General features: G+C 58.6%; 1 protein-coding gene across 1 annotated transcript; it reads left to right on the top strand.

Annotated features, from left to right (window-relative positions):
* Positions 1 to 1159: 1159 nt before the first annotated feature.
* Positions 1160 to 24718, top strand: VSIG10L2 (V-set and immunoglobulin domain containing 10 like 2). The gene is made up of 11 exons (XM_048827146.2): positions 1160 to 1514; positions 6264 to 6539; positions 7107 to 7382; positions 8993 to 9253; positions 10560 to 10820; positions 13066 to 13356; positions 15020 to 15334; positions 21968 to 22090; positions 23481 to 23505; positions 24040 to 24098; positions 24609 to 24718. The coding sequence occupies exons 1-11, from the start codon at positions 1160 to 1162 to the stop codon at positions 24716 to 24718; spliced, it is 2352 nt and encodes a 783-aa protein (XP_048683103.1).
* Positions 24719 to 25460: the final 742 nt, after the last annotated feature.

Consider the following 25460-nt stretch of genomic DNA (forward strand, 5'->3'; position numbering starts at 1 on the left):
CCCAAAGCTCTTGATAGTCGATATGATATTGATGGGTTAATAATATTTGCACTGATAACTCAGGACCGTCCTGTGACCAGTATGAACGCTTGGCCCTGTCTGGAACCCTATCAAGCGCTTGTGACCCAAGCCATGCTAATCCTGCCAGGTCCTTGAGCAGCTCCCACGCGTGGCTCTCTCCACATCTGTTCAGATTATCCAGCCCTGGGGCACTGTGCTGGAAAACTCCTCCTGGCTCAGCAGCGCCTCACCATTATCCGCTCTCCCAGGAGCAAAGGCATACACAGCACAGATTTCGGCAGGCTCCATTTCTCTGTTGCCGCCCACCCCTCCTCTCGGGGGATGCGTCGCTCTCGGTTAAATTGATTCCTCTCTGTCCTTAGCTGGAGGGGCTGCCAACTTCCTGGAACAGATTCCCTGTGAAAGGCTGAGCTCTGGGGAGTTCCTAGGGGACAGGACCCCACATCACAGAACCACCCCCATGCTTGGCCGTCTCACCGTGTAGCCTGAGCTCCCCTCTCACCCTGGCAGGATGCAGCTTGTGGGTGGGGGTGCAGCTGCCCCTGTGCTGTGCATCCACAGAGCACTTCAGACTGCAGGGCCAGCCCCGAATACCCCCCGCCAAGTGTAAACATGGAAGGGCTGGGCCTGGAGCACCGGCTGCTGCTCTGTGACTGCACCGGGTCAAATAGGCCTATTTCTGGGATGCCAGCGGCCCCAATTCCCTTTGTGGATCTGGCCCTTGGTCCTTCCTTTTCCCTCGCTGTGTGTTTCCTTGGTCCTTCCTTTTCTCTCGCCTGCTAGGAGAACACAGCATGAGTGTTAAGGGCAAAGTTTTAAATTTTGTCCCTTGGGAAACCCTGCTGACACTGGGGGCGACTCCCTTGAGCTCCGGGGGGCACTGTTCTCTTATGCTGACTTCAGTGCCTCTTACCAGCACCTCCCAACCGTCCCCGTATCCATCCTCACAACCCTCCGCGAGGCGGACAGTGCTGTATCCCCACTGGGCAGAGGGGAAGTGATGCACCAAGAGGCTGAGTTGACTGGCCCAAGGGAAAGGCTCACGCAGGGAGCCTGTGCCGGAGTAGAGAACTGATCCCCGGTCTCCTGAGTCGCAGGCTGCCGCCCTAACCACTGGCCCGTCCTTCCTCTCTCGTTCATGCCAGCTCAGCTACTCCACCCGGGCGATGCGAAGTACGAGGAGCAGGCAATGCGGGGGGTGCGGCACCGCTCCGTGCAGCTGGCGTGTGGCGACGTGGTCTCGCCCATGGTGGTTTTCTGGAGCTTCACCAAGCTGGGCTCGCTGGTGCCCAGGGCCGTTGCCATCAGCAACGGGATAGAGTCCAAGGTGGAGAAGGCTTCTGCGGCCCTGGGGCAGGTGAGCCTGAGGAACGGCACCCTGGAGGTGAGCGACCTGCAGACGGCTGCCCAAGGGCACTTCATGTGCCAGGCGATGTACGAGGAGGATGGAGAGATCAAAGTAGGCTACTTCTACATAGAGCTGGTCGTGCTGGGTAGGTAGCCTGGAGGCGGCGTCACCTCTGGGACTGTCTGAACAAGTATACGGAGGCACCAGTCAGGGTCCCCAAACCCTAAACCACAGTCATAGGGTTGGAAGGGACCTCAGGAGGTCATCTAGTCCAACCCCCTGCTCAAAGCAGGACCAATCCCCAATTTTTGCCCCGATCTCTAAATGGCCCCCTCAAGGATTGAACTCACAACCCCGGGTTTAGCAGGCCAATGCTCAAACCACTGAGCTATCCCTCCCCCCTCCTACTGTGCTCCCTTCTAGAGCGCCCTGTTACAACCCTCGCAGACCCACCCCACTGAAGTGGGGCGCGACCGCAGCAGGCAAACTGAGGCAGGGGGAGGGGAAGTGGGTTGCACCCAAGGTTGCAGGGTGGGACTAGAATCCAGGAGGCCCGATGCCCAACCCATCTCCTCCAATCACTGCCCGCGCACCCCCACTCGTCTGTCCCACGTATCCCTGACGGTGAAGCAGGGATGGTGCTGCATGCAAAGATGCATGAGAGACGGAAAAGACCCATTTGGTCTCAGCTATTCCACCCTCCCCAGATGTCCCCGGCAATATGTTCTCCATTGCCTAACCCAGCCTGTCCTTATATTGCGGAAATGCCTAGGACCAGACACTGTTGTGTTAGGTGCGGTACAAACATCGAACAAACAGGCAGTCCTTGCCCCAAAGAGCTGAGTGCTCAATGCCTCCAAAAAGAGGACTTCCTCTGCTTCCTTCTGGAGGCTCCTCTCCTGGGGACCCTGTGCTACAAGGCCTTGTGTAGCATGGCCAACATTCCCCTCGGTCAAGAGCAGCCCAAAGAGAGCCCTTTGGCATGGGGTTGTGTGATGGGCATGAGTGAGACAGCAGCGCTGTCTGCCCAGCCTTACTGACCTTACCCACAACAGCATACATCTGTGGGCACATTGGCATTCTCATCTCTGGGCGCTGGCGTTCTGTGTGCCCTCTGTGCCTGGATCTCACCTGGCTAGAGACTGCCAGGGAGAGAGGGATACCCCCAGGCATCCTGCTGAGCAGAATGGTGTCCTACACGGCCACGCCGCAGTCACAGTCTGCATCTTCACACCAGCTAGTGCAAAGCAAAGCAGATGTTCTGCTCAGCAATGTAAGCGGGCGCACGTAGTCCTCTTGAAATCTAGCTGGAGCTGCGGGTGGAGCTGCAGAATTGTGGCCGAATCCCAGTATTTCTGCCAGGGGGGTTACTGTCAGGGATTTTCTGCCGGACCCGTGAGGGGTGTTTTTATCCCACATTTCCTGGGACACCCAGCCGTTCTCAGCTCCTCCCCGTGCAGTGTGTCTGTTCACATGCACTCTGCTGGGTGGGGTTGGGTACACTCCACTGGCAAATACTTCTTGGTTGCTGGGAGATTATCTTCCTAAAGAATGTCGCTCACTGCCGGGCAGCCACTTCCACTGCTGATGGAAGAGCTCAGTCGTCTGTCCAGGGCTCAAAGCCCCTTGGCTTTCTCTTCAGTATTAGCAGCTAACTGGGACTCTTAGAAAGGCAGAACATTTCATAGATTCATTCAGAGAGTTTGAGGCCAGAAGGGACTCATTAGATCCTCTAGTTGGACCTCCTGTATATCAAAGGCTGAAGAATTTCAGTCCCATCAGGTGTCTATTCCAGCTCACATGAAAGCCATGTGAGCCAGGTGCTGTTAACGTCCTTACCACGATCACTGGAGATATAAAAAGGGAGAGATTTGGGGCTTCCGAGTCTGTAATTCCAGAGAGAAAACAAACATGGGGACAAGGCAGAGCTGGGAAAATGACTCGCTAATAATTCATTGACTGATGGGTGGGACAAATTGGTGAACAATTCATTGTCTGCTTGGTAGAGCCGGTCAGATAAAGAAAACAAGCGTTGGGGGATTATTTACTCATCAGGGGCTGGGAAAACGCTCTGAATAAACTTCCTGAGAATAGCAACCTGCTCTAGGAATTCTAACACCTGGCGTTTGTCTGATGCCTGCCCTGGGAGTACCCCCTAGAGCACTTTAGGTGTCAGTAAACTGACCTTGCCCTGGTAAGGAGGGCAAGGATAAATATTCTCATTTACAGATAGGGAAACTGAGGCAGGGGGCAGTTAGAGCCAACATGTTCAATATTAGCCTCTGATTTGGGGTGCTTCCCTTATATATTGCTGTGGTGACACCAAGGAGCCCCGCTCATGACCCAGAGCCCCATGGTGCGAGGCGCTGTACAAACACAGAACAGAAAGACAGTCCCCACCCCAAAGAGCTTACCATCTAAGTCTAAGACGAGAGACAGGTGGCTACAGACAGATGGATGGGGAGAAAAAGGAGGCAATATCGGCTAGCACGACCAGTGGTCTCAGCTGGTTGTCAAGCTCTTACAGGCGTTACAGCAGAGAGGAGCCCCTGCAGCTCCTACCAGCTCCATTTGGGATTGCGTGTGCTGAGCAGCTCTGAGAATCAGGCCATGGGAGTGTCGAGTTGGGCACCCAAAATCAGAGGCCACACCCGGCTCTGTTGGTTCACATTTTAATGGTGGGGGCGGGGTGCTCCCTCCTCCCGGGGCCCCTCTGATCCGAACCGTGCAGAGGTTTTCAATCTGCCCTGGGCACAGAATCAATCAAGTGCAGCATCAAAGAGAGCCTCCAGCAGCCAAGAACAGTGACACATGTACAGCTGCCTCTGAGGCAGCCGGGCCAAGTGACAGAGGCTGGCTCCAGCAAGACAGCTCAAATGGTCCCCAGCCGGCAGCGCTGACGGCTCTGGAGTGGACACTGCTCCTCTGTGAAACCAAGGGGCTGAGAGTCCACTGGCCAGGCCCAAACTAGCCTTGGCATCACCAACCCCAAGAGGTCAAAAATCTTGAGTCAGGTGCCCCCCCCAAATTCACAAGAGTGGCTTTAAAATCCTGAGATATATAAAAAAGAGGACGTTTTGGGGCTTTGGGGGGGGACTTTTTGGTTGCCTTGGGTCACGTTTACGCACTTTTCTCCGCAGCCACTTGCTTTTTTTCATGCCAGCTGGGAAGCTTGTGTCATCACCTGACTCCAGGAGCTGGGGCTTTAAGAAAAACACCAAATATCATCAGGCTCATAATAAAAGCATGAGAGATGGCAGCATAGCAGCCAGCCACTGGATTCCTGTGGTGCCTGGCAGGGCGACCAGAGTTAGTCACCAAAGGACCCACCTAGGGCAGGCGTGCCCACAGCTCAGATACATGTGTGCACGGTGGGGCCAGGCTGCTGCCCCTGGGCTGAGTGAAGAATTCTGATCAGGGAGCCTTTTGTATTCACTTCACTCTTGCTGGGCACCACTGTAAATGGCCCCACCAAGTGCAAAGCAGCTGAGAATCCGAGTCCTGGAGGGGCCTAGACTAATTCCCGGATCCAGACATCCCTAGGGAGGTTGAAACCAGGATCTGGATGGTTGCTAGGGCGCTGCCCTATTGACAGGAGAGTTACTGCTGGGTCTGGGGCACTGGATGTTTGATAGAAGGAGAACTCAGGGCATTTATCCCCAAACCCAGCTCTCTGCTCCCCCGACCCAGAACTCTCATTGACGTCAGTGGGCATCGGCTCTCCCCCATGGCGCACCAGCTCAGTCCGCGGATGGCTCTGGTACCTGGCGCTGCGCAGAGCCCGGCAGCCGGGTCACGGGGCTTGGCCGGACCCTGTACAGTTCTCCCCCTGGGGCGAGCGGTCAGAGCGAGATCCCACGAGAGCACCGGGGGTGGTACAGCACTCCAGGGCCCAGCACGCATCTCGCCAGGGCAGGGTGAGAGGGGATTGCTCTCCCCCATTCCCGGAGGGGGTGCCGGGGAGAGCTGCCCTCCCACCCCTGCTGCCCCCTTGGGCCAGGGAAGGAAGACGTGGTCTGATCCAGGAAATGCCTTCTTCATGTACTTCTCCCTCCCCAGCATGCCTGGTCAGGTCCCAGTGCCCGGCTAGCGCCATCTCTGTGGAGGGCAGCCAGCTGACTCGGGCTGGGAACTGGCCTGCCCCTCTCCTGGCTCTGTGACGAACCATCTGGGTAGCTCCCCCCTAGACCCTGGGCTCCAGCAGGCTTCGGAGGGTGAATGCTGCCACTGGCCCCTGTGCCCCAGCTCATCAGCACCAGGGCCTGGAGACTCGCGGCCCTCCTGTTCAATCCTTCAGAACCAGCGGGCTGCTGGGAAGCCTTAATCTTCTTCCCTCGCCGCACCACCTGGCCAACCTCCCACTGCCCCCTTCCCCAGCCACTTATGGCTCCCCGGCCCCTCTGACCTCCTCCCCGCCCTGTCCCCCCTCAGCTGTCTCTGCAGGACTGTCCAGCCCCCTCCTGCTGCCCCACCTCCCTCTGAGCGGCCATCTGTGCTGAATGATCATCCCGGACAATGCTGCACTGGGAGCAGCTTCCATCGTGGGGGGCTGACTGACCCCTCCTCTTCACGTCTCCCTCGAACCTTCCCTCTGTCACTAGCAATGCGTTAGCATGGGTCTGAAGGGCACAGCATCAAAATCACACGCCTGGGAGCGCAACGGACGAGATTCTAATTGCAAGGGCTGGCTTGGAAAAGAACGGAGCAGGTCATAATGGCAGGGTATGAATGGAATGGCTTGGGTGAGACAGCTGGATGGAGAGCCTGGGGGACGTGGGGCGAGGGCTGGAACGGGGCGGTTCAGAATGGATTGGATGGGGAATGGGGCAGAGTGCACCGCGAGAGGCTGCAGTGGGTGAGATCACATCTGAGCTGTGTGCTTGGTCTCCCCTAGTTCCCGTTGCGAAGCCCTTCCTGCAGATGACCGACCCCACGCCGGTGGAAGGCACGGTGGTGACGATGACGTGTGCGGTGAAGGAGGGGACGCCCCCCGTCGGGTACTCCTGGCACCGTGACACCAACCGGGAGGGTGCGGTGGCTGTCGCGGAAGCGGCCAGCGGGCTGCTGATCCTGACGGCGGCTAACCGGACTCACATGGGCTGGTACGCCTGCACCGCCCACAACGAGGTCAACAGCCAGACCAGCGACGGGATGTATCTTGACGTGATTTGTAAGTGACCTGCAGGCAGGAGCAAACATGTCCTGCCCCTCGGGCGTGCCGTCACACGCCCCGCTCAGGGCCCCGATCCTGCCAGCTGCTGAGTGCCCGTAACCCCAACCAAGGCCGGTGGAACTGGGGTGCTCAGCACCTCCCAGCACTGGGCCCCAAAAGAGCGACTCCAGAGAACATAACCAGGGCTTCCAAACTCTTTTCCGCCCAGCCCAGAATCCTTTGTGCTGGCTTCCCAGGCACCTCTGGGCATGTGGGACAAGCACCATCCCTGCTGCCCCAGTGTCTGACAAGGACCGAAGATTTGGAATGGGAATAAGATTATGATTCCCCCAGAAAACAACCGCTGGCAACCACTTTGGGGTCATAACCCCATCCCTGCCCCCAGCATTGGGGGTCAGAGCAGACCCCGCTGCCATTCCTGGGCTACAGAGCCCCACATCCTATTCCTGGACCAAAAAGATTCAGATAAACAATCCAGCTGCCAGACGGTCATCTGAACCGGACGGTCACCCTCCCCTTCCTGCCATCAGCCTGGTGCTAACCACCTCCTACTTCATTCTGCAGATGGCCCTGATGAACCCGTGATCAACGTTGAGCCATTTGCTATTAACCAGAACGGCTTCTCAGCTAATGAGCAGGAGGAGGTGATCCTGACCTGCCTGGCCCCTTCCAACCCGCCCAGCCACTACATCTGGTTTTACAACAGCTCCCAGATTTACTCCGGCCAGAAGTACGTGATAGCCAAGATCTCCCGGACTCAGACGGGCACCTACACCTGCCTGGCCCAAAACACACACCTCAATACGCGCTCTCAGACCACCATCCTCCTCACCGTCTACTGTAAGTGCGTCCTTCCCAATGGCTGGGCACGCGGCCATGTGGGTATGCTCTCTCTCTGGCATGTGCAGCTGCATCCCCCTGCTGGTCCCATCTCCTCTGTCCTCTGCATTTCGCCCCCTTACTTCCCTTCTTTGATTCTCATGGTCACCCGTTAGCTAAAGAGGTACCAGGAAGCTAGGGAAGAGCTCTCCAAGTTTGAGAGTGGGTAGTTTAAGTCTTGTGAGAAGAATGGAGAGGTTTCTACCTCCGTTGGTCCCGAATGATCCAGACCAAGCAGGGACCCATCCTTTGTGAGAGCAGAAGAGCCCCTTCCACAGTGCTTAGCTCCTCGGGACAGAAGGGGGGCAGTGTTGTGAGACTGATGGTGTGTGTGGCCTAAGGCAGCCGTTGTGTTCTTTCCAGTCGGGCTCCTCCAGCTGGGCTGGCAGGACTGTGGGGGAGCAGAGAGGGGGCTTGTGCGAGATCCAGAGGTAGGTCGTCGAGCAGATGCTCATGAAGAGGGACTGTTTGCTGACAGCTGTGGCGAGTAAACACCTGTGTGGATGGTTCCACTTGGTTTGGATCTCCAGCTTTGGTCTGCTACGCTGTGGTGCATGAGGGCCCGGAGAGTGTGCCGCTGGGAGAGGCACTGGGCCTAGTGATGACGGCGACTGGGGAGCAGAACTGTGTAAGAGAACTGAATTCCCTGCTAAATCCTGAGGCCCCTGAGCCGGTAGCTTTGATCCTGGGAACATCCGCCTGCTCCCCCTTCATTTAGTCCAGGTGTCAAGCCCTCCAAACCCTTTCAAAGCAGAGCCAGCCATTCGAGGGGCCATATTTCTGGGAGAGGCCACTGGACATGTTCCAAGATATTGATCAGGGGGATGCTGGCAGCCAGGGAGGCTGGGATGGAGGAACTGTCATGGGGGGCTGGAGGGGATCTTGGCAGGTGGGTTGGGGGCTTGTCACAAGGAGAGCAGGGGGATTTGGGCAGATCAGCGAGCTGGAAGGGCTGGTCATGGGGGCAGGCTGGATTCCGGCAGCTGGAAAGCATCACTTGAGGGAGAGGCTTGCCATGAGGGTGCTGGAGGGTTGTGGCAGCCTGGGGAGGGGTTGACTCTAGGCAACGACTGGCATTGAAACTGTGACACTCGCAAAGCTGGCACCTGCTTGAAGAATCGGTGTCAGGTCACGCTGTGTCCAAATGTCTCTGGCTCCGCACAGTCGGGGAGACATCTTGCGGACTGACCCCGGCGCACCAGAGAGTCTCCGAGTCGCTGGGTTGCCGTCCCGTCCCCGGCTTGCTGCTTTCTGCCCTCTTGTTCCGCATGTTACCACCTTAGCACTGACAGCGGCCAGGGCCTGCCCAGCACATCTCGGGCTTTGTGATCCAAACCCATGTCGCAGGCCGCCGAGCACCCTGTGCTCTCCCAGTTCCCCTCCATTGCTCCTATAGTGCTTCACCAGGGAGCTGGTCCCATTGGGAAGAGCCCACAGAGCTGCCACATGGTCCCCAGCTCCCTGGCCCCAATGCAGCTCCTGCGCATGGCAGCCCCGGGCAGCAGGCCTTGTCTTCTTCCCGGTGTTGCTAACGCCTCTTGCTGTTGATACAATCTTTGCCCCACGCACAGATCTGCCCGAGGGGAAGCCCAGCTGCACACCAGTCCCTGCTGCCAATTTCCGGGACATTGCTCTGCAGTGTTCGTGGCCTGGTGGGTTCCCCCCAGCGCGGCTGCGGTGGGTGAGATCCGGCCGGGAAGCAGACGCTGTGGCATCCTACTCCAATGCCACCAGAATCCAGCGAGGGGCGGACATCCGGAACGGCAGCTCGTACACCTGCCTGGCCTCCCACCCAGCGCTCCGAGAGGATGCTGTCTGCACCACCACTGTATGTAAGTACCCTCGCCCTGCCCCCTCAGTGCTGCCCAGGAATGGAAACACCACTGCCCCTTCCATAAGGCAGCCGGGTCCTGTGCTCTGCCCCCTGAGAGCCCACGCCAGCTTGTGGAGATGGAGTCTCCAGCTGGCGGGTAGAAACAAGGCTGACGCTGTGGAAAGCAGCTCTCCAAACACGGGTGCAGTTCCTCCCTGCTTACTGGAAGGCCTCAAGTGGACATTCAGAGCTCCAGGGGCCCTGGGTAGATGGCACCATTCGTCTGGCAACAGGGAGCTACGTGGGTACTGCATGGCCGCAGCGGTGTGACACGGCTAGTGAAGGTGACTTGTGTAGGAGCTGGCCTTGCTCGGGCTCTCATTCCCAGAACTGAAATAGGAATAAGGTGCTGATGCCCCCAGTGCAAACACTGGTCCTACAGGCGAGACGGGTGCGGTGTCAGGAATCTGTGCAGCCACGAGCCTGTATTCCAGAACCACTTCGCTCTGGAGGGGTTTTGTCTGTGAAGTGCCTGGAGGCCATGAAATCACTTCCAGGGCCTGCAAAACCCCATCGCGGTGCCAGGTCACATCGTGTCCCGCTGACGACTTTGCCCAATGGGATGATGTCACTCATCCCATCCCATCGCGATGAACCAACCCAGCGTCACGACATAAATGTCCCAGGGTTGCTTGTGCCTGACAAAGATGACGGGCTCGGCGGGCCGTGCTGGTCCCGTGGAAGCAGACGCAGGTGGTGCAAACCCCAGAGGGTGCTGTGGTCAGCAAGCTAGCCCAGCACCCGGGGGACTCAGGACTCCCAAGGGAGGCACAGGGAGATCTCCAGGGATGTGGAGGAACGTTAGGGATGGTCCCTTCATGGCCTGGTCTGGTCCGTCAGTAGAGATAACTCTAACGGGCTGCAGAGCCTATGGGACTGTACCTTAGCTTCCCCGCTTGGGCATGGGTTTTTAAGACTCCTTTCCCACGTACGTGTGGCTGAGACTTTGGTGTCTTGGCAACTGTCCCAGCTTTAGGCCTGATTCTCCTCTCGCTCACACTGATGAAACTCCATGGAGCTCCCCCCCCAGGGCCAGCGAGCGCTGATTCTCTGGGGTGTTTCCTGCATGAGGCCCAGTGTTTGTATGTCAGAGGTTCTGGGGCAGAAAGTGCCCTTTGGGGTATTTGGGAACACCCAATTCCTCCCAGTTTATGTGGGGAGAGCAGAGACCGGGGGACCCACATGATGGGATGTGTAGCGTCTCCACCAGGTTGGATGTGGGCAGGGATGCTTGTCTCTCAGATGCTGCTGTCTCTGCCCCCCAGGGGTCCCTGTGGGGAGCCCCATCTGTTCTGCCGTGGCTACGAAGCAGAATGAGTTCCTCATGTTGTCCTGCGATTGGGCAGGAGGCCTGCCCCGCGCCACACTCTGGTGGCGAGACTGGTGGAACCGTGCGCTGGGCGGCTTGAGACCATCCAGCAACATCTACGTCATGCAAGCCAACAGCACCCTCGGGGGCAAGGAGTTCACGTGCATCGCAGCCCACCCTCTGCAGGCCAGAGCCACAGAGTGCCTTGTCCGGCTGGGTAAGCAGGCCGGCTGCCATCCGGCGGGGCCGCAGCGGGTCGTGGGCCAGCGAAACTGCTGGCAAAGCAAGTGTGGGGAGCGCGGGTGGGACATGGCACCAGTTCTGCGGTTCCTGGAACCTGACCGAGAGGCAGATCCCACAGCTTCACGGCAAAGCGGCTGTTGCTTTGAGCCACCCTTGGGGCTGTGGGGATGAGTGGAGTCTCGCCCTTTTCGCCACTGACCCCTGTGCGGGCCAGAAACAGGGAAAATCCACGCTGGGTCCGGCTCATGAACGCTCTTGAGGAGAGCTGGCTGAAGAGCGTCCCCAGGAGTGTGTCAGAGCCCCAGGCAGGGACCGGGCGCCACGCCTGCCCTTCACTGCCTCCCTCGTTCCTCTCCCCTCACCCCTAGCCGCAACTCTGCTCCTCCTGCAGCTCCAAGGGCTCTTTACCCCCCTCCCCAGGCCTGGAGGAGGCTGCAGCGAGTCCCCGGTGCCCCCTCCCAGCCCAGATGCTGAAGGGGAAGAAGGCAGGGGCAGAGGAGTTGTCCTATTGCTCACGGGGAGGGAAGGGGGATGAAGGGACAGAGCTGCCCTGAGCTGCCGGGCCCCCTCTGCTCCCCCTCACCCCTCCTGGGAGAATGGGGTCCGCTCCTGAGCTCTTGCTGCCCCCTACCGCTGCTCCACCCCAAGAGGCAGGGCAAGGGGCTGAGGCGGGTTCAGGGACAAGGCTTCGTGAGCTGGCAGATGGGGGAACTGTGCCCCGATGACAGGCGCACTCAGTGCGAATGCTAGGGGAGGCGGCCCTGGCCGGTGGTCTGTGTACGAACGGCCTCGTGGGCTCCCACGGCAGTCGTCTTGGGGATTCCTGACTCAGAGCACTCGGTTTGCAGCCCAAAGCGTTCCTCACACGTCAGCGCCCAGAGCAAGGGGCCAGTAGGCCTCACTCTGCCTTCAGTGACACCTGTGCTGTCTAGGGTTGCCAGGTGTCCGGTTTTCAACGGGACTCTGGTGGCTCCTGTCAGCACAGCTGACCGGGCCGTTAAAAGTCTGGTCCGTGGTGCAGCAGGGCTAAGACTGGCTCCCTGCCTGCCCTGGCTCTGCGCGGCTCCCGGAAGCGGCTAGCATTTCTCTCCGGCTCCTAGGCAGAGGCGTGGCCATGGGGGAGTCCACACGCTGCCCCCACCCTGAGTGCTGGTTCTGCAGATCTCATTGGCCAGGAACCATGGCCAACGGGAGCTGCGGGGGCAGGACCTGCAGGTGAGGGCAGTGCAGAGAGCCGTCTAGCCACATCTCCACCAAGGGGCCATAGGGACATGCAGACAGCTTCCCAGGAGTGGCCTGAGGTAAGCGCTGCCCAGAGCCTGCACCCCGAACCCCCTCCTGCACCCCACCAGCCTGCCCCAGCCCTGAGCCCCCTTCTGCACCCATATTCCCTCCTGGAGCTCACACCCTACACCCCCTCCCACATTCTGAACCCCTCAGCCCCACCCCCAGCCTGGAGCCCCCTTTTGCACCCCAAACCCTTCATCCCCAGCCTGGAGCCTGTACCCCCAGCCAGAGCCATCACCCCCCTGCACCCCAACCCCCTGCTCCAGTCCAGAGCCCCCTCCCACACTCTGAATCCCTCACTTCTGGCCCCACCCCAGAGCTCACACCGCCAGCCAGAGCCCTCACCCTCTCCTGCACCCCAACCCCCTGCCCCAGCCCGAAGCCCCCAGCCCCTCACACTCTGAACCCCTTGCCCCTATCCCCCCAGCCCAGAGCCCCCTCCTACATCCCATACCCCTCCAAGGCCCCTGACCCAGCCCAGTGAAAATGAGCAAGTGAACAAGGGTGGGGGAGAGTGAGGGGGAATGGAGTGAGTGGGGGCGGGGCCTTGGAGAAGGGGCGGGGCCTCAGGGCAGGGGCGGGGCAAGGATGTTTGGTTTTCTGAAATCAGAAATTTGGCAACCCTAGTACAGTCCCGTCCCCCCCGGCCGCCATCATCACCAGGGGTGCCCGGGGTTGTGGAGGGAAGAATTTGGCCCTGCACTGGAACTGCAAATTAGTTACCAATCCTGGTGATCATGCATGAGCTGGAATAGACCCTGGCTCCCCACCCTGGGCTGGGCCGCCCTGCAGGGCTCGCGGGACAGACCCCGGCTCCCCTCCCCGGGCTCCCTGCAGGGCTCACGGGGCAGACTCCTGCTCTGTTGAGAGTGAGGTGCCCTGCCCCGGGCGCTGCTCTCGCTGCAGTGTCCCCCGTCTCTCTCTCCGGACAGACGTTCCCAAGCTGGCGGCCGAGCGCACGGAGGTGTCGCTGTTCGAGGGCGGCGAGGTCCGGCTGGCCTGTGCGCTGCAGGGCCCCCACCTGGGCTCTGAGGTGTTCTGGTTCAACAACAAGCACCAGGTGATCCGGCCGGATGCTGCGAGGTACAGGCTGCAGCAGGGCGACGCCTGGTTCAACCTGACCATCCGGGACACCGAGTGGATGAGGGACAGCGGCACCTACCACTGTGTGGCCGTGAACGCCGTGGGCAACGCCACCGTCCCCATCAGGCTCCGTGTGAAGAGTATGGCGGGGCAGGGCGGGTGCTCATGGGATCCATACAGGGACGGGGGGGCAAACGGGGGGCTTGGCAGAGTTTAGAAGGAAGCAGATCGGCGTGTGCTGGGAAGGAGAAGTGGATGGGAGGGTCTGGGGGGCCATGGGGTAGGGAGGCAGAAGGAGAAGTGGATGGGGAGGTCTGGGGCCCCCATAGCAAGGGCTAGGGGAGGGGAAATGGATGGAGGGGTCTGATGGGGTCCACCGGAAGGGTGGGGAGGAGGGGAAATGGGTAGGGAGTTTGGTGGGGCCCACATGGTGTGTGGAGGAAAGGGAAGTGGTGGAAGGGTCTGGGTCAGGGGTTGAGAAGAGGGTAGGGATCTGCTGGGGAGTGTGTGGACAGGAGGTTCTGTTCCAGCTGGGTTTAGTCATGGGCATGTTTTGAATGCTGGTTGGTAGAAGCATAGCAATGGTGGGATGGGAGGGAGATCATCCAGACCAGCCCTTGCACTGAGGCAGGACTACGTATTATCTAGTCCATGCCTGACAGGAGTTTTTCCAACCTGTTCTTAGAAGCCTCCAATGATGGAGATTCCACCATCGCCCTGGGCGATTTATTCCGGCACTTAGCTACCCTGACAGGAAATTTTTCCTAATGTCCAACTTAAACTGCCCTTGCTGCAATTTAAGCCCATTGCTTCTTGTCTTCTCCTCAGAGGTTAAGGAGGACAAGTTTTCTCCCTCCTCCTTGTAACAAGCTTTTATGTACTTGAAAACTATTATCATGTCCCCTCTCTGTCTTCTCTGCTCCAGACTAAACAAACCCACTTCTTTCAATCTTTCCTCATATGTCATGTTTTCTAGACCTTTCATCATTTTTGTTGCTCTTTGCTGGACTCTCTCCAAAGTGTCCACATCTTTCCCGAAATGTGGCCCCCAGAACTGGACACAATACTCGAGCTGAGACCTAATCAGCCCAGAGTAGAGCGGAAGAATTACTTCTTGTGTCTTGCTTACAACACGCCTGCTGACACATCCCAGAATGATGTTTGCTTTTTTTGCAACCGCGTTACACTGTTGACTCATACTGTATTAAGCTTGTGGTCCACAATGACCCCCAGATCCCTTTCCGCAGTACTCCTTCCTTGGCCGTCATTTCCCATTTTGTACGTGCGCGACCGATTGTTCCTTCTTAAATGGCACACTTTGCATTTGTCCTTATAGAATTTCATCCTATTTACCTCAGAAGGTTGGACTAACACGTTATGCGGCCCTGGGCTCCCCAGAGACCGTGAGGTGAACTCCCAGGGGTTCCTGTTTCATTCCCCCCCCCCTTGGTTTCTACAGCACTGAGTGAGGTCATGTTGGGACTCTGGGAAACCCCAGGGTCCAGGGACTGGGCTGGGGCAGGTTTCGCTGCAGGTGGGGGAGGCAGGTGCAGCCTTTGATTACCTGACTGGCCAGTTATACCCTGAATGGAACGAGAGAGGAAGGGAAGGAGCCTGTGCGTGAGAAGGTGTGTGAAAGCTGAGGTGTCTTTGTGCGCGTGTGTGACGTGCAGGTGTCTGTGTGGGGTGTACAGGGGATGGGGGTGTGCCGGGGGGGGCGTGTGTGAGAGCAGCACGGAGTCGGGGGGGGGTGTGAGGTTGTCTCTCTGGATGCACCGCTGACATGCTCCCTACCCCCTGCAGGGTACCCGACGCCCCCCAACGTGACGATCAGCAAGCTGATGTACACCCGGCAGCGCACCGAGGTGCAGCTGGAGTGGGTGACGCAGGGCTCGGGGAACCTGACCGGCTTCGTCGTCCAAAGGCAAGAAGCAAAGAAATCCTCGCTGGGCCCGTCCCGGTCGGCAGCCCGGGCCTGGGAGACGGTGGCCAGTGACATAGAACCTGACGTGCGGGACCACAGGGTGGGCGGCCTGGCCCCGGCAGTAGTGTACGCCTTCCGCATCCTGGCTGTCAACCACCGCACCACCGGACACCCCTCCGAGGGGAAGACCCCAGGTGAAGTGACTAGGCCCCAGACTCCGGCTGGGCTCCACTCTAGGGGCTGGAGTGAAGTATCCCCTACTGCAGCGGCTGTCCACTGCCCACATGTCCAGAACCCCACCCCCTCTCCCACGGCTGGGCCTGTGGGGAGGTGAGGGGGGGGGTCTGTTGGGGTGTGGATGAAGTGGGGGGAGGATGCCGGGCTGTAGAGAATGGTGGGTGCATCTCTGTTCTGTTCCAGCTAGACAGGTAGGACCGGGCAGGATTAGCTTCCAAGCTCCATTTATTCAACCAGCCCCTTTAGGATTTTTGTTACATTGGGATGAAGGACCTGGAAAGCAGACGGCTCCCAGGGCCATGTCCCTCCCTGGGTGTGAACCACAGCAAGCAGGACAGGGCTGTGTGGAGCTGGCAAGGCTGGACAGCTCCCCACAAGCAAGGCTGGGCCAGGGGTGAGGAAGTAGGTCCTTAGCACAGCTGGACTGTGGGGATATAGATTGGTGTGATTGCATTGGGGTGTAGGGATGTTGTCATTGTGTTGGGGTGTAGGTGACTGTGTTGAGGTGTAGGTGACTGTTTTGTATTGGAGTGTTGGGGATGTTGTCATTGTGTTGGGGTGTAGGTGACTGTGTTGAGGTGTAGGTGACTGTTTTGTATTGGGGTGTTGGGGATGTTGTCATTGTGTTGGGGTGTAGGTGACTGTGTTGAGGTGTAGGTGACTGTTTTGCATTGGGGTGTTGGGGATGTTGTCATTGTGTTGGGGTGTAGGTGACTGTGTTGAGGTGTAGGTGACTGTTTTGTATTGGGGTGTAGGGATGTTGTCATTGTGTTGGGGTGTAGGTGACTGTGTTGAGGTGTAGGTGACTGTTTAGTATTGGGGTGTAGGGGATGTTGTCATTGTGTTGGGGTGTAGGTGACTGTGTTGAGGTGTAGGTGACTGTTTTGTATTGGGGTGTAGGGGATGTTGTCATTGTGTTGGGGTGTAGGTGACTGTTTTGTATTGGGGTGTAGGGGATGGTGTGATTGCATTGGGGTGTAGGGGATGATGTATTATGATGTAGGGAATGGTGTAATTGTACTGGGGTGTGGGGGATAGCATTGTATTGGGGTGCAGGGGATGGTGTCATTGTATCGGGGTGCAGGGGATGGTGTGCTGGAAGACCAACCAGCATTGTCGCACCGTGCAGGGAATGTTTCAAGTGTTTGTAGCGGAGCTGAACAAAACTGCTCACAGAACTTGAACACTGCACCCTGCTAGTGCAGTGGAAGACGGCTGAGACAAGGGCCCAGGACTGGGGTGGCAGCGGGTGTTGGGAGTTGGGAGTGCAGGGTACCGGCAGTGTAGTGCGGAGGATTCCAGGAGTGGAAGAGCAGCAGGTGCTGTTGTTCAGGATTGAGGAACATTGGCAGTCACTTTGTCTGTTTATTCATGACCGGGGTCAGCTGTGGGCTTGGGGAGAAGTGCGGCATTGTACTCAGATTTCACGCAGATTCATAATCCCAGAATCGCTGAGAAGCTGAGTGCGTTTTCATAAACCGATGAGCCGTGACCTGTAAGCATTAGGTTTCAGAGTTAACACACTGAGGCAAACAGAGCAGGTCACATCTCCTTTACAGCTACTGGGCCTGATTCTATTCTCACTCATGGTCGATCAGAAGTATTCCACCTAACTTCCTGGAGTTACACCAGTGTCACACTGGTGTATGTGAGATCAGAGTGGGACCCGAGGGATCTCGCCCCTGGTGCTTCTTGTGGAGCAGGGAGTCAGCTCTGTATACCCCAATGGCTCATCTCCTGTGACTGCAGGTGGAGTGCTTGCACTGGGCCCTGGGCCATTCCCACCCTTACTTCCTGTGCGTTAGTGGGGAGCTCTGGCCTTGGCAGTTTCAATCAAGTCTGAATCCGCCCTGGCCCTCTCTGTTAGAACGTGGCTGCGAGTTAGAGGAGAACACCCTCCTCTGTGCTCACGAGCCAAAGAGCTGAGCAGCTTACAGCCAAAATGAGCTCTGCCTGGCTCCTGCTGGAATTGCTGCCTACGGAGCGAGAGGGGCCCGGTTCAGGTCGCCCCTTATGGAAAAGTCATATGGAATTTAATGGAAAATGCCGCCCTGTCTATAGGCTTATTGAGCCTCCCTGTGGGGCTTGAGGAAGACTATCACTGCTCTAGGCTTCACCTTCTCTTGCATTCTGTAGGGAATTTCTAAGGGATGATGGAGTTTTCCTCCCTATTATGTCCACAGGAATTATCCACTGAGCCCCCTTGGAAACGTATGGGGTGCAGATACCACAAGTCCAGCCACCAGAGAGGGACTCCGATAACTGCTGTCATCTGGCTGGTTCATGAGCAGAGGCCCATGAACACCCCATGGGTCTGTTGGTTCCATTTGGCGCATGGGGCATTTCTGTGCCAGCAAAAGATTTCCCTGGAGTGGCAGGTGGGACCAGTGGGACATTATCAGCCCATCCCCCCTTAGTGTTAGCTGCCACATTTTGCTGCAATCCAGTCCCCGTCCCTCCCTGACACCCCGTTTCCTCAGAACTGCATTAAGAGGGATTGGAAGCACGGACATCCCTGGTTGGTCCTGGATTGAGACTGAGGGGGTTTCTCTTGAGCATGGCTCTGCTGAGCTGGCTTGGCCTGAGTGCCCTGCAGGGCAGGAGTAACAGCTGCTGGGAGTCACCGAACTGCCCTGCAGCTTGCATGGGTGTTGTTAGAGAGGGCTCTCTGCCGCCTGACAGTGATCTCCATGAGAAGGTTAACATGGCAAGCAGCTGCTCTAGCAACAGGACCCGCCCTGCGCGTGTGACCAGCCAGTGAGAGTTAGGCCTGATGATGCCATGCTGCTAGCGTGGGATTTCATTGCACAAGTGCTGATGACCTGCCGGAGTGATGGTGCAGGGAAATCTCAGAATTTTCTCTCCGACTCGTGAAGTTTGGTTCAGCTCTTGTGAAACTCAGTACCTGTCTGCCTGTCTCCTTTCTAGGATAACAAGAGGCCCAGGGAAAGAGGGTGCTAGGTCTGAAATGGTGTCAGCATGACCAGAACAAACCCCTGCTGCTCCTTCTTCTCCCCGTGCCTCTTCCGGGGTCCCTCGGTGCCTCCTTTTGCTGTCCCTGCCTGTCTGTTTGCCTCCTGCATGGCCCAGCTGCTGAATCCCCCCAGCTGACCCTGCTGCATGAGTCGCCAGGAGTGGGTGTAGATTCCTTGTGGTGCTGTGCAGTGTGGTCTGGAGGGGACCCCTTCTCTGATGACTTCAGTGTGATTGTCACTTCTGTTCCCCATCATCTCGTTATCCTAATTGCATGGTTTCCTGCAGACGATTATCCTTCCCTGGGAAGCACACCCCACCCTCTCGCTCCAGATGTCACTGCACATCCCCAAGAAGTCACTCTGCTCACTTGTTTACTTGTCACTGTTAGCAGCCCGGGCCCTGGCCGCAATTCGGGTTGGTTTCACTCACCTGTGCTCTCTCTGCAACACACCTGACTCCACGCTGCATTCATTCTGATAGGGGATACAACGGGAGGATGCTCTGAGTCACATTTGCACAGAGGAAGCTACTCCAATTTGGCTTCATTATTTATACGCCAGGCTTAAAATACCCTCGAAATTCCTGGAAAATGACTTCTCTTTGAAGTGCGATTCTCCCCTGAAAAATGACTAAAATGGTCCCTTCTATTTGCTGTCTGGGAAAAGATTCGTTTTCCCCTACAAAATTTTTCAACAAAAACAAAGTGTTTGTATTCATTGAACTTTTCCTTAACATTTGGTGGTGGTTGTTTATTTTGGGGGGGGTCATCAAAAAACCAAAAACGTCTCAGTGTTTGGTATTGATATTTTTCAGTTAGAGCCCTACAATTTCTGATGAAAACGGGGATTTTCACCAAAAGATTTCCATCTTCACTGAGAAGCCATTTTTCGTCAATTAAAAAGTTTCAGCAAAAACTTTTCAACTAGATCTGCCCCCTGTTTGCACAATAGTTGGATCTGCTGACTTTAGGGACCAAAATAAGACCCAAACAGCTGATTATTTATTCTGCCATAGCACCTAGGAGCCCCAGTCATGGACCGCACCCCGTTGTGCTAGATGATGTACCAGCCATAGAGCAAAAAGACAGTCCCTGTCTCTCTGAGCACAGCTCTGCTGAATTGGCTTGGCCTGAATGCCCTGCCATGCAGAACCAGCCCAGTACCGGGAGAGGCAGCTGTTTCGTCCTGGGCAGCATGCACAGGACCCTGCGTTATGTCCCGACTGGTTGAGATGTGCAGCCAGTCAGGGTGCCGGGGCCTTGCTGAGGTCAGAATGTGGCCTGCAGAACCTCCAAAACAGAGGCTGACGCATGAGAAGGGGCGAACTCAGATCCCTGGCTGAGTCTGCAGGGATGTCAGCAAACCCCGTTTTTCCCTGGGCACTGAGCACCTTTAGGGAGACATGGAGCCCCACCATGCCCTGTTTCAAGAGCGTTTCTCTGAACGGCTCTCCAAGTGGTGTTGCTAGTGGACAGTAGCTGAGCACTGGTCTTCACCGATGTCGCTAGAGGCAGCTGGTGTGAGCAGGAGCGAGACAGAAGCCATGGACATGGAAAAACCAGGGTGTTTGGGCCTTCTCTGCTGCCTTTCGTGGGAGGGACTCAAAACACTTTCTGAACATTAAACCGCACAACACCCCTGCCAGGCAGGTGAGCGTCATTGTACAGATGGGGAAACCAAGGCACAGACTGGCAAAGGGACTGGAAGTCTGGGTCACACCTCTATTCAGTAGCAGAGCTGGGAATAAAACCCAGGGGTCCTGACCAGTTCAGCGCTGGGCACGCTGGCTATCCCTGGGGGATCGCTGCACAACCATGGCCCAGCTTAGATGGTGTTGATAAAGTGCAGAATGAAAAAAGAAATTTGCCCCAAGTTAACCAGGGGGCATCTGACTTGAGAATTGAACGCAGGTCCCATGAGGCTCCAGACCGTGCCTTCTTCCTTCCCAGCGCTAGACTTGACCCTTCTACAAAAAACGAGGAAGAAATTGGTGGATTTTCTTGCCCATCTGTATGTGTCCAGATTTGATCCAGTGGATCAGTTAAATGGGGGCCAATCTCTCTGCTCAGACGGGATTGTACAAACTGTGAAAAGTTTTCTGTTGCGGTTGTTTAATGCTCAGCTCTGGCCCAGCCATGCACAGAGAGATCGTCCCAGCTCAGAGGACATGGGTGGCAGGTATCATAGGCCAGGGGAGGCTAAGCCTCCCCAACCCAGGCCATGGCCCTGCCCCCACTTCCTCCCGAGGCTCCGCCCTCGTTCTCCCTCTCCCCCAAAGCCGGGGGGGCTCAGTTTTGGCCGGTGGCCCGGGGCTCAGGGCGGTTTGGCTGGGACTCCTCCAGCTACGGGGGGATAGGTGGGGGACTCGGGGCTCTGGCGGACGAAGGGGGCGGATGGGGTGGGGTAGCAGCGGGGCTTCTAGCAGAAGGGGTGGGCCCCGGGGGGGCTAGCCCCCCCGAAGGGGGATTCATGCAACGCCCATGCCGGCAGAGCTTACGAACTGCATCCAAAATCTAAATCTTCCTCCTGTGGCAGGTGCCAGGGCCAATGGCAGCACCCCTGCGTTTTCTGCTGATGGTTCCCTTTGCTGGGCTCGCGTCCCCCCACGGCTGTGCTGAGCACCTTGCCACCTGGCTCCCACCGGGCCACTGGCCGAGGCCTTTCCGTGGCTGGGGTCACAAGCCAGAGCAGCCCCTTACTCAGCATGTGGATTCTGAGTCCTACCCACAACTGGTGGGCCTGGTTCACCCCAGGAGCCTGCCACTGACCTGACCTTGCGCCAGGTGGAATCTGGCCCACGGAGAGACCCATCTTTTGCACGGCAGCCCTTCTCCGCCCCTTCCCTCCCTGCTTCATGGTGCAGCCTCCCAGCCAGGGCTGAGCTCATCAGCCAGCTAGGAGAGAGGTGGCCAGCTGGGCTGGGCTTGTGGCCACTTAGCCACATCAACTCTGTCCCTGGGCCTGCCCCGGATCTGAGCTGTTCTCAGTGCTGTTTTAAACCTGGGGTAAGCGAATTGTTGCCGAAACTGGGCAGCAGCTTGCTGTGCCCCCAGCCCCCACTGTCGGAGCCAAACGCCGTGAGTGAGGCGGGGCTGGGCCCTTACAGATCAGAGCTCCAGCAGGAGGAAATATTTGGGTTTAAATGCCCCAACTTGGAGTGGGAATGATCTGACTCCAGGCGAGAACGTGCATCAGTGGTTACAGCACAGGCCTGGGGTCCAGGACACCTGGGTTCTATTCCCTGCTCTGCCGCTGACTCGCTACATGGCCTTGGGCAGCTCCCTTTGCCGCTGTGTGTTTAGTCTCCCCCCGTCCAATGAGGGTAACAGCATCTGCTGCGCACAGTGCGATTGGTGGGAGCAGTACATCACCTCCCTTGGGCCCTGGTGGGAGGTGCAAGGGGAGCTCAGTGACATGTGTGTCTGTCTTAACAAACCCTTGTGAGTTGCTCCGAGATACACGAGGGGTGAGAGCTGGGAGGCCAGGGGGTCTGCACAGGGGGCTGTGTGGCCCTCACCTGGAGAACAGGTCCCTGTTTCCAGCAGGCTCCTCGTGCAGGGATCCCCAGCCCAGGCCACGTGCTGCTGAACCCGGCCTGCTCTCTCTCTCTTCCAGCCGAGCCCCCTTTCAACGCCTACCCCACTGTGGTGGGCGCTGCAGGAGCCGGGATGGTCGTGGCGGCAGTTGCCTCTCTGCTGGCATTTCAGTACATCGTCCGGAACCGGGACAACAACCCACGTGAGTGCGGGGAAGGCTGGGGCCCCTTCTCGTTACCGCTGGGGCTGGTCGGGGAAGCAGGTGCAGCGGAGAGCGCAGGGTTAGAACATGGGGAATGCCCGCGAGGCACAGCTAGACCGGGACCGGCCGATGGTGCCCGGTGCTGCAGGGACAGATACACCCTGAATGCTTTCGACTGGGAGGCAGAGGTGGAGTAGGACGGACAGCGTGCCAGGTGGAGGTGGGTTGGGACGGACAGCGTGCCAGGCGGAGGTGGAGTGGGACGGACAGCGTGCCAGGCGGAGGTGGAGTAGGACGGACACCGTGCCAGGCGGAGGTGGGTTGGGCCGGACAGCGTGCCAGGCAGAGGTGGGTTGGGCCGGACAGCGTGCCAGGCGGAGGTGGGTTGGGCCGGACAGCGTGCCCGGCGGAGGTGGAGTAGGATGGACACCGTGCCAGGCGGAGGTGGGTTGGGCCGGACAGCGTGCCAGGCGGAGGTAGAGTGGGATGGACAGCGTGCCAGGCGGAGGTGGGTTGGGCCAGACAGCGTGCCAGGCGGAGGTAGAGTGGGATGGACAGTGTGCCAGGCGGAGGTGGGTTGGGCTGGACAGCATGCCAGACGGAGGTGGGTTGGGACGGACAGCGTGCCAGGCGGAGGTGGAGTGGGACGGACAGCATGCCAGGCGGAGGTGGGTTGGGCCGGACAGCGTGCCAGGCGGAGGTGGAGTGGGCCGGACAGCGTGCCAGGCAGAGGTGGAGTAAGCCGGACAGCGTGCCAGGCAGTGGTGGGTTGGGCCGGACAGCGTGCCAGGCAGTGGTGGGTTGGGACGGACAGTGTGCCAGGCGGAGGTGGGTTGGGACGGACAGCGTGCCAGGCGGAGGTGGAGTAGGACGGACAGCGTGCCAGGCGGTGGTGGAGTGGGACGGACAGCGTGCCAGGCGGTGGTGGGTTGGGCTGGACAGCATGCCAGGCAGTGGTGGGTTGGGACGGACAGCGTGCCAGGCGGTGGTGGGTTGGGACGGACAGCGTGCCAGGTGGAGGTGGGTTGGGACGGACACCGTGTCAGTGGAGAGCTGCTCAGAAGGGCAGAGAGCCAGCGGTCCTGAGCCAATGGCTCAACACTCTCTGCAGTTTGGGGTGTCGGGTGCAGGAGCCGATGTCAATGGGTGTGAAAGTGAATTAACCTCCTCATCCTGTGGCCGGCGTGCCCAGCGCAAAGGTTTCCCTGCTGCTGGCATGGACGGCTGGGCTGCTGGCACAGGGCTTTGCGTGAACATTTCCTCTGGGGCTGCTCAGCATGAAGGGCCTGCCACTGCCCCGGGCCTGGCTCGGGTTAAGCACGCTCCTTATGCCGGCATGTTTGAGCCCCAGGTGGTTCTGACAATGTTGTCTCCTTGTGTTGCTCCCCAGGGCTGCACGACCTGCTCTTCGGAATGTAAGTGTCCTGGGGAGCCCTGCGACCCGACCCCCGACCCCCGCAGCCGCCCTCCCCGGCCACCCTCCCGGGTCCACCCCGCCGACCACCCCTCTTTTCCCCGTGCTCGGGGCCCGGCGCTGTACCCCCCAGGGGCCCGAGACGCGGCGCTCCAGGCCAGATCCTCAGAGGTGCTTAGGCTCCGAACTTGTATTGAAATCAGCGGACCTGCCCCCAAGAGCCAAAAGCCAGGCCAGACAAACAGCTATGGACAAACAGCGCGCCACGAGGGCAGCCCCCGCTCCCTTGGCATCACCAGCCCTCCCCCACCTCCTTCCCCACGGCTCAATTTGACTCTCCTCCCCCCCCACCCCCTCTGCCAGCCAGACGCTCCCTTCATGCACGTCTGGGGGCTTGTTTCCATGGCTCTCTAGCTCGCTGTCACGGCTCCGCCCCAGCACCCGGCTCCGTGCGCCGTTCCCCCCAGGACCCCTGGCGCCTGCTGGGCTGTCTGTGAGGAACGGTTTTAGGCACGTTTCCCCCCCTTGTCCCCAGGGCTGGCCCAGAGGCTCACGAGCAGATCAGCTCTCCGGAAGATGCTGAGACGGCCGCAGGTGTGGCAGAGGCTGAGACAGGCGGGGAGCTTGGGGGCATATCCCCCACATCCCCCCCGGCTGGGGAGGCATCAGCAGGTAACTGGGGCGCAAGTGCAGCTGATATGACAGTGAGAGGGCCCAGCTAAGCGCGTAAGCTAGCCTGTGTTTGAGAGTAAGCCTGCCTAAGGTGCAGCCTGTCATGTAAATCGTCGGCCGTCGCAGCTGGTGCCTGGCTTTGGCTGGCCGCGATCAGAGGCTGCAGAATGTGCCAGCTAAGTAATAATCTGTCCTGACCTTTCTTCCTGACCCTGCAAATGATTGACTGGCTTGTGCCCTGGAGCATGAGGGTTTATCGCCCTTGGTTATGGCAGTCGTGCGCAGGCCTATTGTGTGGGAGGTGGGGGCAGTTAGGGTGGGCTCGGGGTGTTCCTGGAGGACCCAGGTGTGCTTACGGTGCTCACCTGGGGCCATTAGCTGTCTGGAGCTCCCAGCTCTCAGTGATTTGCTGTGTGTCTCTCCCTTTTGCAGAGTGTCACCCAGAGCCCCCTGCATCCACCCAGGAGGCTCCCGCAGCTCCAGATCTCGCCGCTGATGATCCTCCGGTCAATGTCACAATCACAGTGACTGCGACATCGTGAATCCCAGTCAGCCCCCGTCAGACCCAGTCAGCACCCCTGACCTGCAGTGGGGTCTGGCATTTACAGGGCCCCCGTGCAGGGATTGGCATTGCCAGACTGTTAGGGTGTGGCTGAGAACAAAATGGTCCCTTGGTACGATGCCCCAGAGGGCAGGAGCCAACGTACCAACGCACAGCCTGGAAGGAGGGTTTGCCGTGGGGCTTGGAATCCGCTGGGATTTTGGCCCTTTCTCCCCCTCCCCACAGCGATTAGCAGGGTGGCGCTTTCCTGTGTGGCTTAACTCGCTCCTCTGTGCCCAGCTCCTCTCTGGAGGGCACCAGTGCCGGTAACAGTCGACGGCCCTGCTGCGGCTACGGGTGCATGCACCCAGCCCTGGCGACACAAGGGAGCTGGTTCGGCTGGGGTGCAGGAGTGAACAGGAGATGGCTGGAGATGGCCACACGCCGGCCTCCCAGCCTTGTTCGGAGCCAGGATACCGAGCACATCAGCAGATGCACCCTAGCCCCACCTCATGGCTCTGCTGCCTGGGTGAGGGGCTGCGGGGGTCCTGGCTGGATTCGGGTTAGAGGGCTCCATGGGGAGCCAGGATAGCCGAGGAAAAGCCCAGGACCTTTGTGTGAGCCAGGCAGGGTTTGGAGCCCCCTCCGCCCCCTTTGGCCCTGACAGGCGCTTGGTAGGCCTGGTGGAAGCCAAGGGGCACAGGGTCCTGGCAGAGCCCTGCCCTGTGCTCCTGGGACTGGGA

The sequence above is a fragment of the Caretta caretta genome, chromosome 22, assembly GCF_965140235.1.
Source record: "Caretta caretta isolate rCarCar2 chromosome 22, rCarCar1.hap1, whole genome shotgun sequence".
Classification (NCBI taxonomy): Eukaryota; Metazoa; Chordata; order Testudines; family Cheloniidae; genus Caretta; species Caretta caretta.

Excerpts from the sequence above, each read along its gene's own strand:
- VSIG10L2 (XM_048827146.2), top strand. The coding sequence starts at position 1,160 with ATGCCAGCTCAGCTACTCCACCCGGGCGATGCGAAGTACGAGGAGCAG. Across the intron at positions 6,540-7,106 it reads GATGTATCTTGACGTGATTT|ATGGCCCTGATGAACCCGTG; the intron begins GTAAGTGACCTG and ends TTCATTCTGCAG. Across the intron at positions 9,254-10,559 it reads TGTCTGCACCACCACTGTAT|GGGTCCCTGTGGGGAGCCCC; the intron begins GTAAGTACCCTC and ends TCTGCCCCCCAG.